Here is a 20,637-nt window from a genome sequence, read left to right as displayed (position 1 = left end):
CTAATTGTTAAATTTATCTCCGGGACATTTTATATATGGCAAAAATAATCCACTCTGCAGAGTTTGATGTCACAGAATAATATATCAATCCAGGGTCAAAATATAGGCTGTGCACCTGAATCTACTCATAATACAAAAGTCCAACAGAGACATTCTCAAATGCTGCACTACTTGTGTTCATCCTACTCTAAGATATGTCTCTACCCCTTTTTCTCTGGTGCCACAGAGTTTGTTGAGGCCTCTGTCACCTTTCCTGGGTCAGAGCAACAGGCTCTGAACTGCTCTCCCTGTTCTCAGCTTCTCAAGCCTTCCCTCTGCTACAAAGTTATCCAACAAAAAGCCTGGCTCTTTACATCACCCCTTGCTTTAAAACCTTAATAAAATCCAAGCACAAAAAGGTTTTCACAATCTGGCTTCAATAGCTACTTCTCACCCCTTGGCATCTGAGAATAGCCACTCTGAATTTATCACACTTTTATGATCACCTGACTTCCTGCCTTGGCACATGACACTTCCTAAACTGGAACGATCTGCCACCCTCACCCCCTTGTCCACTCTAACACTATTGTTCACCTGCAAACTCTTATGATCCGTTCATATGCCAACTTCTTAGTGAAGCTTTCCTTAATTCCTCCATATGGTTACTCCATTCTAACAAACTTGCTTGGCTTAAAGAAAACAAGAGGCCATGGAAACATGTTAAACAAGAGGGTGATAGTGATCAGATTTGCAAATTTAAAGGATCATTCTGGCTGTTATGGGAGCAAGAGCAGATACAGAGAAACCACTTGGAAAGGTGGTCCAGGTGGTGATATCAGAGGTGATAGTGGCCTCAACTAGGGTGGATAATGGATATGGAGAGAAGTATGTCCATAAGATCTGGTGATGGATTAGATGGGATGAATGAAGAGGAATAACATAAATGACCCCAAAGTTTCTAGCATGTGCAAATGAGCAGTATGCCATGTCATTTATTAAAATAAGGATCTGATTGTTTATTTTACTTGTATTTTGGTTTGTTTTTGTAGTTGGTGAAGGTGGGGTAGATCATGAGTCTAGTTTTAGATGTTTAAGTGAAATGCTTATTTAATACCCAAGTAGAGTTATTGATATATGAGAGTTAGGGACCAGGCTTAAATTTGAGATATAATTCTGGAAGCTACTGACATATAAATGGCAATTCTACATGGGACAGACTGAATCTGCTTGGGGAGAGTACATCGAGTGAGAAAAGGAGAGGGCCTGGGACTTGTCTTGTTTTTTCTCCTTTCTTCCCGAGTCAAATTATTTAGAGGGGTTATATAAACATACTGACTCTGTTTTTTTAATTTTTTAATTTAAGTATAGTTGACACACAATGTTACATTAGTTTCAGGAGTACAACATAGTGATTTACCATCTCTACACATTCTTCTATGCTCACCATAAGCATAGCTACCATCTGTCACCATGCAACACTATTATAATATCACTGACTATATTCCCTATGCTGTGTCTTTTATTCCTGAAAACTATTCATTCCATAACTGGAAGCCTTTATCTCCAACTCCCCCTCACCAATTTTGTCCATCCACCCCACCCCTGCCTTTTCTTTAATACTACAAGTCCCTCTTTATTACTCATACATTTTGGCTCTGTTCTTCTTGCTCTATGATTATTATTCTTAATTGGCTCCAAAGTCTCCCAGTTGTCAAAATCAATGGATTTTTCCATTCTCTGTTCTACAGAACCTCTTTGAGGCATGAGATACTGTCAATCACTACCATTTTTTTTAATCTTCTAGTTGTGATTCAAAAATTTTTAATTCCAGTATAGTTAACACACAGCGTTATATTAGTTTCAAGTGTACAATATAGTGATTCAACAATTCTACACATTACTCAGTGCTCATCATGGTAGGTATACTCTTTAATCCCCATCAATTTTTCATCCATCCCTCCTCCCACTTCCCCTCTGGTAAACATCAGTTTATTCTCTATAGTTATAGGTCTGCTTTTTGGTTTGTCTCTCCTTTTCATTTTGTTTGGTTTCTCAAATTCCACATATGAATGAAGTCGTACGGTATTTGCCTTTCTCTGACTTATTTCACTTAGTATTATACCTCTGGATCCATCTATGTTGTTCCAAATGGCAAGATTTCATTCTTTTTTTATGACTGGGTAATATTCCACTAGATAGATGATAGATAGATGATAGATAGATAGATAGATAGATAGATAGATAGATAGATAGACAGACAGACAACACATCTTCTTTATTCATCTATAGATGGACACTTGGGCTGCTTCCATAATTTGGCAATTGCAAATAATGCTGCAATCAACATAGGTGTGCAAGTATCTTTTCAAATTAGTGTTTTTGTATTCTTTAGGTAAATACCCAGTAGTGGCATTACTGGATAATATAGGAATTCTATTTTTAATTTTTTGAAGAACTTTCACACTGTTTTCCACAGCAGCAGCACCAGTTTGGATTCCCACCAGCAGTGTACAAGGGTTCCTTTTTCTCTATATCCTTGCCAACACTTGTTGATTCTTGTGTTTTTTATTTTAGCCATTCTGACAGGTGTGAAGTGACATCTCATTGTGGTTTTGATTTGTATTTCGCTGATGATGAGTGATGTTGAGCATCTTCTCATGTGTCTGTTGACCACCTGTATGTCTTCTTTGGAGAAATATCTGTTCATGTCTTCTGTCCATTTTTTAATTGTATTACTGTTTTTTTTGTGTGAGTTGTATAAGTTCTTTATATATTTTGACTACTAACCCTTTATTAGATGTGTCATTTGCAAATACTTTTTCCCTTTCAGTAGGTTGACTTTCACTTCTGTTTATTGTTTCCTTTGCTGTGCAAAGCTTTTTATTTTGATGTAGTCTCAATAGTTTATTTTTGCTTTTGTTTCCCTTGCCTCAGACCTATCTAGAAAAATGTCATTATGGCTGATGTTAGAGAAATTACTGTCTGTGATCTCTTCTAGGATTTTTGATTTCAGGTCTTACATTTAGGTTTTTAATCCATTTTGAGTTTATTTTTGTGTATGGTGTGAGAAAGTGGTCCAGTTTCATTCTTTTGCATGTAGCTGTCCAATTTTCTCAACACCATTTATGAGGAGACTTTCACCCATTGCATTTTCTTGACTCTTTTGTCAATGATTAATTGACCATATAATCATGGGTTTATTTATGGGCTCTCTACTCTGTTCCATTGAGCTCTGGGTCTATTTTTGTGCCAGGACCATACTGTTTTTGATTACTACAGCTTTGTAGTATATCTTGACATCTGGGATTGATACCTCCAGGTTTTATTCTTCATTTTCAAGATTGCTTTGGCTATTTGGGGTCTTTTGTGGTTCCATACAAATTTTAAGATTATTTGTTTTAGTTCTGTGAAAAATACTGTTTTTATTTTCATAGATCTGTTCATCGCTTTGGGTAGTATGGACATTTTAACAATATTTGTTCTTCCAATCCATGAACATGGAATATATCTCCATATGTCTGTGTCATCTTCAATTTCTTTCATCAATGTTTTATAGTTTTTACAGTACAGGTCTTTCACCTCCTTGGTTAAGTTTATTCCCAGGTGTTTTATTACTTTGGGTGGAGTTGCAAATAGGACTCTTTTCTTAATTTCTTTCTGCTACTTATGATTGGATAGAAATGCAATAGATTTCTGTATTTTGATTTTGTATCCTGTGAGCTTACTGAATTCATTTATTAGTTCTAGTAGTTTTTTGATGGAGTCTTTAGGGTTTTCTATATATACTATCATGTCATCTGCAAATAGTGAAAAGTTTTACTTCTTCCTTACCAATTTAGATGCCTTTTATTTTTTCTTGTCTGATTGCTGTGGCTAGGACTGCCAGTTCTATGTTAAATAAAAGTGGTGAGAGTGGACATCTTATCTTGTTCCTGACCTTAGGGGAAAAGCTCTCCGTTTTTCACCACTGGCTTGGATATTAGCTGCGGTTTTGTCATATATGGCCTTTATTATGTTGAGGTGTGTTCCTAAACCTACTTTGTTGAGGAATTTTATCATGAATGGCTGCTATACTTTGTCAAATGCTTTATCTGCATATTTTGAAATTATCATATGGTTTTATCCTTTCTTTTGTTGAGGTGATGTATCACAGTGATTTATTTGAATATACCGAACCACCCCTGCATTCTCGGAATAAATGATTGCAGTGAATGGTTTTTTTAAATATTTTGTTGGATTCTGTTTGCTAATACTTTGTTGAGGATTTTTGCATCTATGATCATCAGACATACTGGTCTGAAGTTCCTTTTTTTGTTGCAGATTTGTCTGGTTTTATTATCAGGGTACTAACCATTACCATTCTTAAAAGTCTTTCCTTTTTTTTTTTTTTTTTGACTTGTCATTTTACCATATTCTGATTCTCTTTGCCTTATGTCTCCTCCACTGTCTTCTCTCCAACTTTCATCACCTAAGTATGGATGTATCCTACAGCTCGTATATCAAGATAGTTGTTCTTCTATTCCTAAGCCCTTTGGTGATCTTTCAGGGATGAGAGAAGCAAAAAAACCTTCCATGCTGCTCCACCATCTTGGCCCCTCCCTAGCCCTTTGGTGATCTTATCTACTTTCCCAAGATCAATTCTTCAACCATTACTAACATAGATAATGCCCAAATCATTATTACTAGTCTTGTCTTTTACTTTCTCTAATAAAATTGAGTCCTGCATTTCCAACTGCTTTTAAAGGACATGTTATCACCTCAAGAGCAATTCACCTACAAGCAAACCTATATTCTCCCCTAATTCCAAGCTAATTAATTATATAGATTTTTCATTTATAATAATGCTCTGCAACCATTCTCCCTGATACACAGGTCCCAAATCATACATTAAACCAAAAGATGCTTCAAGTTGTTCCTCACTTCCCACATCTAACAACCTCAAAGTATATTGATTCTCCATTCTCTTCCTACTTATTTTCTTTCCATTACTGTAGCCACTACTCTACACTAGACTTATTATTTTTTAGGTTAGTGAAAAAGTTTTCTAATTGGTTGTTCTGTTGTCAAACACTCCCCTTTCCATCTGTCTATCCTACCAGTTACTACCAGTGTTATCATCCTAAACTATCACTTGACCACTTCATTCCTCATCTCAGAAACTTAGAACAGCTATTTATAACTATAGGATAAAGCTCAGACCCCTTGGCTCAGTCTTCCAAAATGTGGTTTGATCCTACCTTTCAACTCTAATTCCCACTACTCTCCTACATTAACTCTCCATCCCCCACACAATTTGTGCATTTACCAGTCTGATGCATTGATCTCTCACATCTCAAACAACTTGCTTATTCTTCTTCAAATCCATATACCCTTCAATGGTGAACACAAATATCACATCTTCCATGAATCCTCTGACCATCTCTATCTGGAAATTATTATTTTCTTGTTTGGAACTGACTGTCCCTGCCACTTAGTAGACATTTAACACTCAAGTTTATTTCATTTCCTCAACCATTAGTTCACTCCCTAAATACAGGACTTTACAAAGATTATTAATTGGTTGTCCACTAATAGCTTTGATAAATATTCCAAGAATCGAATTTTAAATTCCAAGTTATTGAAGAATGTTATACTCCTATATTTCCACTGTTAACTATAATCATTATGACATGAGTATTAGTTCAGAAAATAGTTCTAAGAGTCTCCAAATTTTGGAAAGTTAACTATATATATTTACATTCTAAGAAACAAACTTGCTTCCTGTAGTTCTAAAGTACAAAGATAAAGAAGGAAAGGAGTTAGATATTGATGTCACTAAGACATAATATTAAACAATATTTTAATAGAAATGCAAAAAAAAAAATCTCAGGTTGCAACAAACATCATTAAACAGTTCATTGGCTTGTGATTCATTTGAGATTTCATGTGAATTCGTTCAGATTTCATAGCAACATGATTCCATGTAATAGCAGAAATAATCACTTAAAAGAATGGTGAACGTTTACTATAATCCAACTTAAATCACTAACTTCATATATTCTCAAGTAAGAAAAGCAGCCAGTTTGATAAAAATATGGATTCTCTGGGGGAATACTTATGCTTTTTGCTCACCAGAACCTTGTCAGTTAATCACTTCTATTATATCTCTACCCTAAATAAGAAAATGCGTACTTTATTAAATTCTCAGTATCTCTGAGGCCCCAAATCTTTCCCAAATCCTTTGAGACTGCGTGTTTCAGAACTTCAGCAAGCCTCTATGACTCTTTGCCCCTTCAGGCTGTCTACCACATCTGCAGAGCCTGAGGCTTGACCTCATTTTGCTCTGCAGTATTTGATAAGTGAACAATTGTAAATTAGGTGAGATAATCTATTGGGTATGTTTAGAAATCAACTCAAGTTTTTTCTTAATTATTTCACAATGAATCCTTTTTGTATTTGTTTGGTTCTAATATGTTTCCATTGTTGATCATAGACTGGTCCGTAAGATCTTTGAGGAAAAACATTTTTTTTTCTATGTTGTATACCCCTGCCTGGAATATATTCTCCTGTGCCAGATATAATGAAGCCCATGAAGCCACTCAAGAAATAGTCATTAAATGGAATTCTTATCCCTGGAACAAATAAATAGTATCCAAGGAGGATAGGGTCTAAATTATTGGGCTCTCTTTGAAGTGGAAAATTTGTTTCAGAAGTCAACTAGGTAAAGAACTACAGTGGTTCTCCTGGGATGACTTTTGAAATGAAAGCTGACCATGAGGGAGATCACTATGACAGGCCTTAACCCTGTTGGATTTAATCACCTATGAAAGATCTTTCCCTGTTGTGCACATCAGGAGGCTTATAAATTGGATGCAGACAACTCAATTGCTTTCAAAAGTCAGCTCTCTCTGAAGGAATTGGAAAGAACAGTTTCATAATTCCTATAGTAAGAGGAGTTGCCACAGTAAAATAGCAGCAATTGGGGTTAGGTAGGCCCCCTTTCCCATGCAGATTCCCCAGTAAGTGTTTTTGTTTCTTGGTTTTGTTAAAATAAGATCCAAGTTATGGTTTCATAATTTCCCCGTCACTAGCCCTGAAATGAAGTTACTACAGCCCTTAAGCTGGAATGGCTCCACTAGCTGCATAGCAAACTTTTGTCCAAGATTCAAACCAAACTGAATGTTTGAGGGTTTGGGTTGTTTTGAGTTTTCTAAACTTCAAGCTTAAATTTTCATGAACCTTATTGCACTTCCTGATCTTTTCTGGGAGAGAGAGTGGAAAAACTGAACTCTTTGGTGCCAGTGTTAGAAGCAGCCCTCCAACTGTTGTAACTAACTGCATGGAGAAAAGATAGGCCTGGATAGGAATATTGTAAGATGGTCAACTCTGGAACTATTTTCTTCTTAATTCTCTCTGAAAACTTCTCTTAAATTCCATTCTCCTAATACCTACCACTTAATTAAAACATTCAGTGGCAAAACTGGAGTGCAATGTCCCTAAAAACCATAGCAAAATGATAAAAGCAAGCCAGCAATTTTAGTTCAGAAGTGAAATAAAAAAGAAATTACATATTATAACAATAATAACTATTAAACAAACATACAACATACTACCTCAATGCCATCTTAGAAAAGGAACTGATTGGAAGAAAAAGGAATGTCCAGATATAAGTCTTTAGGCTTGGAAGATTCATTGAATCCTACAGACCCATGGGAACAGAGTAGAATTGTAGGAGGAAAAGAATTTCAAGAAATAAAGGAACTAAGAGAAACAAACCTTCATAGCAGAGCTATTTGGTGCGGTAAGACAATGTAAGCCATGGATCAGACTTAAAATCAAGAACTGTGTCGTTCTCAATTAGTGTACTGTAGTCTATTCCTGGATTAGGTGGATGCCAGTTCAGAAAACAACTCCATAAATGAGAGCTTCAGAGTTCCATATTGATGGTCCATGTCAAAGAACCCTGATCTTCAAAATCAAGGATGAAAAGGGCAACTATAACCACTGCATCACCAGCACTGTCTCATTTTTTCATCACTGTGAGGGATAATTTGCTCATACAGAAATCCACAGTGGCTAAATATGAAGTGGCATCTGAAGTTGTTTGGCATGAACTTCTGCTTAATAAACAAACACCATATTGACCCAGCCGGAGCTTCTCTCTTAAGAAACATAAAGGGAATCATTTGTAAGCAAGCCAAATTCTGAATGAAATTCTTTACAAGCCCTGCTAAACATCCTTCTTGGAAGTACTAGGACATAGGCCTCCTCACTTCTGATAGAACCCCATAACCAAACATATCTGGACATTTCCCTAAAGAGCTTAACTAAGGCAAGGTTGGTATATACATTTCAGATTCTTAATCTCTCTCTCACCACCAATTTCTAGAGATAAAAAACACTTTTATTCAAATATTTATAAATATTATCCTCAGTATTCACAACTATCCATAAATAGTCTCTGAAAGAAAGCATGTTCAAACAAAACTGACCACAGGGCAATCATCAGGTGTGGGGAGTTCTAGGGTCATGACAAAGGGAAACTGCTTGCTAGTCACAGACAAAACAGGAATGTTAAAAAATCAAGGAAGTAGATCAAATTATGCATCGGTACAGGGTGGGGTGGGGGGATGGTCTCAATCTGGAGCTATGAAATCAATAAGAATTAGTAACAGGATGGCCAGAAAAAAATTTAACTATGTGAGTTGCAAACCTTTTCTTTTAAAGCTACTCCTCCATCAAAATATATTCCCCATATGAATCCTGATATAATTAAAGCAGGTAGGGTGATTTGTTTTGTTTTTAGTTCACTATTTTTCCATAACAAAGTTTAATATGGAAAATTCAGAACACAGATAAACACAAAAGTGAATATGTGTATTTTTAACTACCTATAATCCTCCTACCCAGAAATAACTATTGATACTTCAGTGTATAATCTTTCACACACACACACACACACACACACACACACACACACACACACACACAGTATTTTTAAAAGGTAACTAAAAATAGCTTTATAACCTTTCAAAAATAATATATTAATAACATCTTTGCATATACACAAACACATACCTACATCATCATTCTTAGTGACTACATAGTATAGCTGTATTGTAATTTGTTTAGCCAATTCCCTATTTATGGTCACTTAAACAGTTTCTAATTTTTTAAAAAATATTTTTGCATATACTTCTGGGCATTTCCTGATTATTCCCTTAAAAGGACTTCTAGATGTGGAATTGCTTGGTAAAAGATACATATTTTGACATAGATTTCCAAATTACCACCCAGAAATATTGTATCAATATATTCTTTTACCAGCAGCATATGAGAGTCTTCATTTACGTATCTCTTCACCAATCCAAGCTTTTATCATTACTCTAAATCATTGCTAATCTAATAGGAAAACTGTAGGAACTTATTGGAGTTTAACTTGCATTTCTTTATTAGTGGAATGACTTGTGCTTGTTTTTGTTTTGTTTTTGTAGTTTTGCTGGTTTACCATACAGAAATCAGATTTAAATATTTACAAAGTTTAGATATATTCTCTAACAGTATACCTTTGGAATTACATACAGGCCTTTTCCTACCATAATATTATCTAACCATTCTCTTATGTTTTCTTCTAGTCCTTTTACAGTTCGGTTTTTCACAATTTAAATATATACTTACACCTGAAATGTGTTTTTCTTTAAGGACTATTAGAGTTCCAACTTTAGTTTTCTCCAAATGGTTAGCCCATTTTCTCAACACGACTCTTTGAGTAAACAACTTTTCCTCATTGATTTGAAGGCAGTCTTTATTCTAAATTCTAATAAATATTTGGGTATATTTGTTTCCATTAAATTAATTTACCTATCTATTCCTGGTTTTGTATATACCACACTATTTAGTTAATTCTTATAACTTAAAAAAATTAATTTATTTTTTTATGTTTATTTAAAGAGAGAGAGCATTAGCGGCGGCGGGGGGGGGGGGGGGGAGGGGCAGAGAGAGGGCAGAGTGGGAGAGAGAATCCCAAGGAGGCTCCATGCTGTCAGCACAGAGCCAGTGCAGGGCTCAATCCCATGAACAGGGATCATGACCTGAGCCTAAATCAAGAGTTGGACACTTAACAATCAACCATCCAGGCGCCCTTTGAAAATAAATTTTATTATCTGAAGGTAAGGCCCTATTCAGAATTCTTTTCCTCAAAATGTACAGGCTATTTTCTTAGGTGATCATGTTTTTTAAAAACTTATGATTTTAATTAGAACTATGTTAAAATTTTTAATAATCTAGGGAAAGTTGATATTTTTATAAGCCCTCTCTCTCCATTTGTTCAAGTCTTCCCTTGAATTTCAAAGTGAAATTTATCTTTTGTTTAAGTCTTTTCAAAATTGATTAGTCTTTACTTTTAAGCCTTCTTAAAGTTTGAGTATTCTATAGGTAAAGTATATATTCTAAATATTCTATTTTATTACTCTGATAAATAGGGTCTTATTTTCTATAAAGATATTCACAGTATATAGATGTGTCAAGGGTCCCCAAGACCACCCTCAAGCCCCTTTATTTACTTTAGGACTCCTACATAGGACTCAGAAGTTGTTACACTCATGGTTATGGTTTATTACAGTAAAATAATAAAAAGGAGTAAAAGGAAAAACATAGAGGGCACGACCCAGAGGAAACCCAACTCAAGATTTCAATGTTCCCTCCCAGAGGAATCACATGGGACATACTTAACTCCTCTAGTGGCAATGTGTGACAACATATGCAAAGTGTTGCCAGCCTGGTAAGTTCTCCCAAGCTTGAATGCCCTGGGTTTTTTAATTTGGGGGGGGGGGGGTCATTCATATAGATATATAGCACTTGCACGATAAACATCAGTTACCCAAGCTCCAGATCCAAGAAACAAACCTTAAATCACATTGTTAGCATAAACTATTTGGACAAACTGGTACAGCATGGCTCAAGGCCTCAGGCATGAAAAAAAAAAAAAAAAAAAAAGAACACTCTTAATAGAAAGAACATTCCAAGAGCTCAGCTCCCAGGGGCCAGCCAAAGGCCGGCAGTCTTCAAAATGGGCATTTCTTGGGAATGTGCAGGGTTTGAACAACCCAAGCCTGCTGAGTTAATCCTTTCCTGCATAATAGGAGAGCTAATGATTTTGTTTATGGACATTGACTCTAGCTATCATAGTGAATATATTTGTTTCCAATTCTGTTTTGTTGATTTTTGTAGTCTTTCTAGCTAGATGCTCATATCATCTGTGAACAAAGGCAATTTTGTCTCCTCTACTCTAGTAAGTACCAGAATATATTCTGTTTCTTGTTATTAATGCATTTGCTGGAATTTCCAGAACAATGATGAATAACAATGATAACAGTGAGCATTAGCTTTTGTTCCTGACAATAGTTGAAATGTTTTAAGGCTAATTATTTTATTGGTGTTAGTAAGTGACATATATTCTTTTTTATGTTATTTCTGATTTATTAAGAATTTTTTTTTTCATGAACAGCTGTGGAATTGAATCAATGTTTTTGGGCATTAGTCAAAGCAACCATATCTAAGATACTCAAGAAAACAAATTGTGAGTTAAAAATTTTATATCCAGCAAAATGTTCTTCACTGAGAAAGGGTACAAATGATTTCACAACATGCAAAACCTCAGGAAATATTGTTCCTATGAGGCCTACTAAGGGGCATACCAGAGAATTAGCTTCATACAACCAAAATGACTATAGACATCAACCTAAGTCTAGTAATGAGCATTAAATATAAATGTATATTCATAAAATTAATACTAAAGGAGTGTTAAAAAACAGAAAACAGTATGTAATACTTATATGCTCATACAATGGTAAACTCTTGCACAACTTCAAAAATGGAGCGGACACATGCAAAAACCAAAAAAAAAGAAAAACCCACCTTTTTAAAAACTTTCTTCATGATATTGGTAGTGGAAGTATTAACAGATTAATATTTTGAGATTATTTAATTTAGGACAAAATACATGAGTAATTATGAGATATTCTAATATCCTCTGTGTCCTTGAGAACTAGGATTTTCAGTGGGAGAGAAAAAGCAGATACAAATACAACACAAAGAGACTGAGTTACAAATTATTATAGTTGAATTTGAACTGGAAGCATTAATATGAGTTCATCAAACTATTTAACATAATGTGTTTATTTGCTCTATCCACTGGAGAGGCTTAGAAAAAAATGACGAACCCAATAGCAATGAGAGCTCTGTTACCCAGATTGTAGCACTGAAATTCCAACTCTCACTTCAAGACTTTTGAAGAAATGACAAATTCAGGTCTAGCAAAAGAAATGTATAAGATGAACCGGGAACAATGGACCATACTAGATGGCAAGAAAGCTATCACAGACTCAGGAGCCCATGTAAAGAGGCTCCCCCTGGCCAAAGATGGCACAATTTGAGCTCTAAGTCGTGTAATAATCTCAGTGAATGAAACACAAAAAGTATGTTTAAATTCATTAGTTCATATTAATACTTAGAAAAACAAAAGTAAAAGATCACCTTTTGAGAATGAGAGGGATGCCAATTCATTATCGTGAACACTGAAAATAAGGGGGAAAAACCAAGCATTTATCCTTTATTTCTTATATACAGTGTACCACCAAGAAACAAAATATTAGACAAGAGGAAACATCTCTTATAAAAGTATTTCAAATAATAAATGAAAAAAATGATAAATTAGAATTTCACTTTTAAACCCCCAATTAATTGAGCATCAATACTTGATAATAACATGAATAATTATGTGCTTCTTGATTAAACAAAACAAAAACCTCACTTATACCCTTACTGAAGGGTCAAACGTGAGTTTTATTAAGTCTCTGGATCCTACTACCAACTTGCATGAAATAAGGAGGGCAAATAAGTAGGTTGAACTTCACCATAAGTACATAATTAGTAAAATCCTGACTGTAGGAAATTCTACAGGTCAAATATCTTGGGCTAATCAACAGATAAATTGTGTAAAAAAGAAAAAGATGGAGGGGAAACCTATTTTCAAAAACAGACTTCTAAGACAAGTTTTGGGTTTTTTTTTAATGAGTAAGACTAAATTATGGTGTCTAGGTATGCACACTTGAGTATTCAAAGTACATAGAAATTCAAAGAATCCATTACTATAAAAATAATAATAATAATGGTTATTTTTGAGGTGTTAACTAGGAGGTTGAAAGATTGGGCACACAGAGGTTTGTGGAGTGTACAGAAAAGTTTCATTTCTTGAGTGGTTATTTTCTCTTGTAATAACCTATTAAGCTATACATTTGTGTGAAGTTTCCTTCTGTATTTTTGTGTGATTTTATAACAAAATGGCAAAAAATTCCACTAAATATTTGTTAAATGGTCAGATAGCCCTATTAAAATAAGTCCTTAGCAAATGTTGCTGCTGTATTTATTTAAGTTCTAGTTATTTATGTAAATTCTAGTGAGTTAACATATAGTGTAATATTGGTTTCAGGAGTAGAATTTAGTGATTCGTCATTTACATATAATACCCAGTGCTCACCACAAGTGCCCTCTATAACACCCAACACTTATTTCCCCACCCACCCCCCCTCCAGCAACCTTCTCTGTAGTTGAGTCTCTTACAGTTTGCCTCCCTCTTTTTCTCCCCCTACTCCTATGTACATCTGTTTTGTTTCTTAAATTCCTACATGAGTGAAATAATATGGTATTTGTCTTTCTCTGACTTACTTCACTTAGCATAATACCCTCTAGCTCCATCCACATCATTGCAAGTGGCAAGATTTCATTCTTTTTCATGGCTGAATAATATTCCATTGTGTATATACACCACATCTTTATCCACTCATCAGTCAATGGACATTTGGGCTTTCTCCATAGTTGGGCTATTGTTGATAATGCCGCTATTAACATTCAGGGGCATGTGCCTCTTTGAATCTGTATTTTTGTATCCTTTAGGTAAATACCTAATAGTGCAATTGCTGACTGTTTAAGGAACTTCTGCACCGTTTTCCAGAGTGGCTGCACCAGTTTGTATTCCCACCAACAGTGTAAGAGGTTTCCCCTTTCTCCATATCCTCACCAACATCTGTTGTTTTCTGTGTTAATTTTAGCCATTCCGACAGGTGTGAGGTTGTATCTCATCGTGGTTTCTATTTTTATTTCCCTGATGATGAGTGATGTTGATCATCTTTGCAAATGTCTGTTAGCCATCTGGATGTCATCTTTGGAAAAATGTCTGTTCATGTCTTCTGCCCATTTCTTAACTGGATTATTTGTTTTTGGGTGTTGAGCTTGATAAGTTCTTTATAAGTTTTGGATACTAACCCTTTATCAGATACATCATTTGCAAATATCTTCTCCCATTCCATAGGTTGCCTTTGATTTTTGTGGATTGTTTTCTTTGCTGTGCAGGTTTTTATCTTAACAAAATCCCAATAGTCATGTTTGCTTTTGTTTCCCTTGTCTCCAGCAACTTGTCTAGTAAGAAGTCGCTACGGCCGAGGTCAAAGAGGTTGCTGCCTATGTTCTTCTCTAGGATTTTGATGGTTTCCTGTATCACATTTAGGTGTTTCATCCATTTTGAATTTATTTTTGTGTTGGTGTAAGAAAGTGGCCCAGTTTCATTCTGCATGTCACTGCCCAGTTTTCCCAACACCATTTGTTGAAAAGGCTATTTTCCATTGGATATTCTTTCCTGCTTTGTTGAAGATTAGTTGACCATATAGGTGTGGGTCCATTTCTGGGTTTTCTATTCTGTTCCATTGATCTATGTGTCTGTTTTTGTGCCAGTAACATACTGTCTTGATGACTACAGCTTTGTAATATATCTTTAAGTCCAGAATTGTGATGCCTCCAGCTTTGCTTTGCTTTTTCAAGATTGCTCTGGCTATTCAGAGTCTTTTGTGGTTCCATACAAATTTTAGGATTGTTTGTTCCAGCTCTGTGAAAAATGCTGGTAGAATTTTGATAGGGATTGCACTAAATCTGTAGATTGCTTTGAGTAGTATAAATATTTTAACAATATTTGTTCTTCCAATCCATGAGCATGGAATATTTTTCCATTTCTTTGTGTCATCTTCCATTTCTTTCATAAGTGTTCTTTAGTTTTCAGAGTACAGATCTTTTACCTCTTTGGTTAGCTTTATTCCTAGGCATCATGGTTTTTGGTATTGCTGTCATATTCTAAAATGAGAAAACTGAACAAATGAAATAATTCGAGTTTTCATGATGTCATCCTTCATCAAGTGGCATTAATCATTCATGCTAGTGTAACATTACCCTGTATTAATAAGGAAACCACATAATGAACTTCTACCAAAGATAGGTAAATGTGATTAATTTCAGTAAGATTTATTGGGTGCCTACTACGTGCTTGATTTTTCTTTCCTGAGTGAACAATACTTCAGGTCATGGGAAATACTTGACTAGCCAGGGTCAAACAAAATGTACCAAAAATATTTCATTACCTCAACCAGTTTTTCCTTTATAAAAGTAGAAAGTGTATTTTTCTTGCTTTCCATATAGCTACATTTAAGTCATATTCATAAAAGTGGACTCATGAGCAATTTCACACTCTTAATAACAGTAGTTTTTCCACCTGCCCACAGTTTACCAACAATAATATGTGCTAGACAGTGAGCAAGACTGTAAGCTATCAACATAATATCTATACCCCCAATTTTCTTTACTTTTAATACTATTTGGGGTGCCAACTAGATCTACCTAAAAATTACTTCCTGGCTTCCCTTGCAATAAGGAATGATTTTGTGAGAGGTAGATAGACATACCTTGTGTGGCTTCAACTGATGTGTGCTATATTTTGCCTTCCCCCCCCCCACCTCTTTTCAGCCAGAAATACAGATATGATGACTAGAGTTGCAACAACTACCATAGTGATGTTGGAGATGGAAGCCAGTACTAAGTATGGCCAAGAACAAAGAGAGAACCTAGTTTCTGGTGACATCGTGGAGCCACCACACTGGCTGTGCTCTGATTATTCCCAAACTCCTCTTTGCATAGGAAAACTAATCTCCCAATTTATTTGCCTCTATTGTGAATCTGTTACTCCACTAATTATTAACCAATGCAATAATTCCTTTGATTATTATTGGTACTGGCAGTGTCAGTGTCTAACAATAAAAAGCACACACAGACATACCACCTAGAGAAGTCTAAAGGAGGTTACAAAAATCAACAACAAAAAGAAAATTCTCAGAGGTGTGAATTACACTTCATACCCCCTTCCATATTAAAGGAGAATTTCTAGGACTTAACAGCACAAGCAAGACTTGCTGATTTGAAGGGAAAAATGAAATTAAAATAATAAACAATGATAAAGTGCCAGTCTCCATGGCACTTCTAGAACTTTCTATGGAATGTTATTGGCAACAGCAGCGGCGGCAGCAGTATTGAAAACATTTATGAGGCATCTGTATAACTGCAAATTACACAGAGGTAAGCAGTGTTTGAATCAATTTGACTGCTTCCTAAGGAACAGTCATATATGTACATCACAAAGTATGAAGAGCTTCGAAGACACAATGATTGCCATTAACAAGAAAAATATACTTCTTGGCAACTACCAGGACACATCATTTCTTTCCATCATTGGCAAGATCTTGGCTGGAATTCTTTTGGATCAGCTACTGTTCAATGATGGCAACTGTGTACTCTCAGAATAACTGTGGCTTTAAACCACAGGGCAACTGACATAATCTTTGCTCTATGTCCGAAATAAAAAAAATACAAAAGGCAGTCTGCATATTACTAAATTTATTAGCTGCACAGAAACTTTTGACACTACATGTATACCTGAAGTATAGGTATACATACTTGGGGATATAGTAACTATACATTACTATGTAACTTTTTGTGCCTATTTTGTAAGGATCTAAGAAGTTGGTGAGACTGTACATACTCGTTAATTAACCAGTGGTTGTTTAAACAGCTACTTTATATCCAGCATTATGTAGATTATAGCTATTTGTATGATTGACTATTTAATGAGTATCTCTCCCATTAGAATATAAGCTTCATACGGAAGGGCCTGAGGCTATCCTGCCAACTACTGAATTCCTAATGGCTAGCACAGTGCCTGGCATGTATTATCAGATACACAGTAACCATCTGTTGAATGAATAAAAGCACAAGAGAACTACAAAACACAATCCTTATACTTTCCCTGGGGAGACAAAACATAAAATAACTGTTACCTTATTATCTAGATCAATCTTCACAGTCCCCACTGTGTAGGGCAGTGCTGTCCAGTAGAATTGTCTGCAATGATGAAACGTTCTATAACTGCACTGTTCAAAATGATAGTGACTAGCCATGTGTGACAACTAAGCACTTAAAATGTGGCTAGTGCAACTACACTATAGTACCCTTTATTCATCTTATGCTACATAGCCTCATTTGCTTTTTATCAAAATTTCAGTTAAGAATTTTTTTGGAGTTTTAGGGGCACCCGGGTGGCTCAGTGGGTTGAGCATCCGACTCTTGATTTCGGATCAGGTCATGATCTCAGGGTCATGGGATTGAGCTCCATATCAGGCTACATGCCAAGTGTGGAGCCTGCTTAAGATCCTCTCTCTCTCCTTCTGCTCCTCTCCCCCACTCACGTGCTCTCTCTAAAACTAAAAGTTAAAACATATATATATTTTTTTAATTTGAAAAAAGAACTTATTGGAGTTTTAAGTAGAGAATGGGGAATCCTAACTTATGGTTTTCCATTAAAGTGTCTCTTTGCCACCACTATCACTGCCCCCAAAATATACACAACTAAAAGAAATCTAACAAGACGTTTAACAGGTTGTTTACCTGGGAATTCCACTCCACAAAGTTGTAAAGAAAGGGATTAGAGAGTTTAGCCATTTTTGACTACATGGAGAATTAACAGCATTTCAAGTACACAGTACTAAATACTAAAATCAATCAGTCTAAACCAAGCATTTAGAATACAGAAAAATCCACAGAAATATTATCTCCACAGTGTTAGATAGGCAGACCATATCTCAGCAATCTGGGTGGCTCACTGGACTGTCACATTGCAGAACATTCATTGAATTATTCAATATACATTTATTGAGTGCTTACTATGTGCCAAACACTATTTAAAGCCTTGGGGATATAGCAATGAACAAACTGATAATATCCCTGTCCTCATGGAATTTACATTTTGCTGGACAGAGAAAGCCAGTCAGCAAAGAAATAAGTAAAATAGCATGTCAGGTGATACTAAGTTCTAGGAGAAAATGAAAGTGAGGAAGAGGGGCAGGGCATAACAGGAAAGGGCTGTGTAGGGAAGACCTTACTAAAAAGATGACCTCTGAGACACAACTTAGAAGGTAAAGGGGCAAGCTGGCAGATACCTGGGGAAAGAGAGTTTCAGGCATGGAAACCACAAGTTTAAGAGACAGCAAATAGGCCAATGTGCCTGGAGCTGAGAGAGCAAGTTTAGAAGCGCAAAAGAGGACATCAGAAAATCAGAGAGACCATCAGATCAAGGAGAGGTTTGGACACCACTATGCAGCCTGAAGTTTTTGGACATTTTTGAATTGACAAGTGAAGTGATTTGACTTGCATTTTCAAAGGTTTTGAAAAGACTGCTGGTGGGGGCAGGGGGAAAAATGAAACAAAACAAATTCCCCTGTCCTCAGTTAGCTTACATTCTAATGACCAGAAGCAGGTATTTCTCAATCGCAGAAATAACTTTTCTTAACTCAGTTATTTATATAACTGAATTTTGGAAGAAGAGGAAATAGCACAGTGAGCTTACATAACATGGTCACGTGTATGTAATACCTTATTTGGAAAAAAGGGTCTGTGCAGATGTGACTAAATTCAGGATCCTGAGATGAATAGATATTCCTATATTATCCAGGTGGGCCCCAAATGCCATCACATGAACCCTTAGAGGTAAGGAGCAGAGGGATATTATGGACAGATACACAGAGGAAAGACACAGAGAAGACCTTATGAAGACAGAGACAGATGCAGCCAGCCACAATGGCAACAGCCACCAGAAGCTAGAAGAGGCAATGAAAGATCTTCCCTAGAGCCTCTGGAGGGACCGTGGCCCTACATACAGCTTGATTTCAGATATCTGGCCTCCAGAACTGTGAGAAATAAATTTCTGTAGTTTCAAACCATCAAATTTATGGTAATTTGTTACAGCAGCCCGAGGAACCTATCATACTTTGTATTGTCTGTCATCTTGATTAACAAAAATGTATTCATACATTTACCTCTTATTTAATGAAAGTCTACTATATGCCAGATTCTGTTCTTAATACCAGGGTTAAGAAGGTAAATAAAACAAAGTCCTTACCCTCCTGGACACTGGGGAAAATGGGCAATAAACATACACACAAATAAGATAATTTTAGAAAAAACAAGCACAGTAAAGAAAATGAAAAGATGAGATAGAATACAGAATGAATTAGAAGAGGGCTCCTTCAGGCAGTGGAATCAAGGAAGCATTCTCAGCAATCATGCCACGTCAATGAGAAAAAATGAAATATGGCCTTTTGTAGCAACATGGATGGAACTGGAGAGTGTGATGCTAAGTGAAATAAGCCATACAGAGAAAGACAGATACCATATGGTTTCACTCTTATGTGGATCCTGAGAAACATAACAGAAACCCATGGGGGAGGGGAAGGAAAAAAAAAAAAAAAAAAAAAGAGGTTAGAGTGGGAGAGAGCCAAAGCATTAGAGACTGTTAAAAACTGAGAACAAACTGAGGGTTGATGGGGGGTGGGAGGGAGGGCAGGGTGAGAGGGAGGGCAGGGTGGGTGATGGGTATTGAGGAGGGCACCTTTTGGGATGAGCACTGGGTGTTGTATGGAAACCAATTTGACAGTAAATTTCATATATTAAAAAATAAAAAAAAAAAAAAAAAAAAAGAAATCATGCCACGTGAGCTGAGCCTCAGGATGATGAGGGATAAATGCCCATACAAATAATAGGAGGAAGATGCTCCTGACAGAGGGAACAGAGTAGGGCAAAGATCTAGAGCCAAAAATGTTATCTTGGCATATCAGAGGAACAGAAAGAAGGCCAATATGGCTACACAGTGATCAAAGACTGAGGGAGAGAATAGTAAAAAAACTTAGCAAGCAAGACAAAGGCCAGGCGACACAGAACATTTGTATCAATTATCTACTGCTATAATAATGCTGTGTAACAAACACACACAAAACTTTATGTTTATATAGCTTGTGCTTCTAGAATCAGCTGAAAGTCTGTTAGGCAGCTCTACTGACCTCAACTGAACTTGCTTTAATGTCTGATGTTTGAATGGGTATCTGCTGATCTAGGAAGGCCTCAGCTGTAGCAAGGCTCTGTTCCATGTGGAACTCTCTCCAGTGGGCTAGCAGAGGAATGTTCTCCTGGTGATGGCAGAGGTTCAACAGAGAATCCTCAATGTGCAAGACTAGTTAAAGTCTCTTCTTGTGTAATATCTGCTAACTTCTCATTAGTTAAAGCAAGTCACTTGACTGAGGTCAAAGTCAAGGAGTGGGCAGGTCACCTGGGGCAGGGTGACCTGCCCACAGTGGGAAGACAAAGTTACATGGTAGGGACACAGGGAATGGTAAACAATTGAAGTCATCAAGACAAGTTTCTGCAGATACATAAGGCCTTGGTAAACTAATGAATGTAAGAAACAATTATTTTCTA

The 20,637-nt window shown here is 36.1% G+C and overlaps 1 protein-coding gene across 3 annotated transcripts in view; it reads right to left on the bottom strand.

Annotated features, from left to right (window-relative positions):
• LOC102971413 (PARP1 binding protein) overlaps positions 1–20,637 on the bottom strand; it is a 123,755-nt gene that overhangs the window by 22,725 nt on the left and 80,393 nt on the right. For 2 of the 3 annotated variants that reach the window (XM_042993036.1, XM_042993039.1), the window contains one exon: positions 17,169–17,232. The exons of the other annotated variant lie outside the window; for it this stretch is intronic. In XM_042993036.1, coding sequence (XP_042848970.1) covers positions 17,182–17,232 — 51 coding nt within the window. In that variant the 3' untranslated portion in view covers positions 17,169–17,181. The remainder of the gene's footprint in view (positions 1–17,168; positions 17,233–20,637) is intronic. 3 annotated transcript variants of the gene reach the window in all.

Source organism: Panthera tigris, chromosome B4, assembly GCF_018350195.1.
Source record: "Panthera tigris isolate Pti1 chromosome B4, P.tigris_Pti1_mat1.1, whole genome shotgun sequence".
NCBI lineage: Eukaryota > Metazoa > Chordata > Mammalia > Carnivora > Felidae > Panthera > Panthera tigris.
The sequence above is the reverse complement of the archived record's forward strand: the minus strand, read 5'-3'. Positions and strand labels throughout refer to the sequence as shown.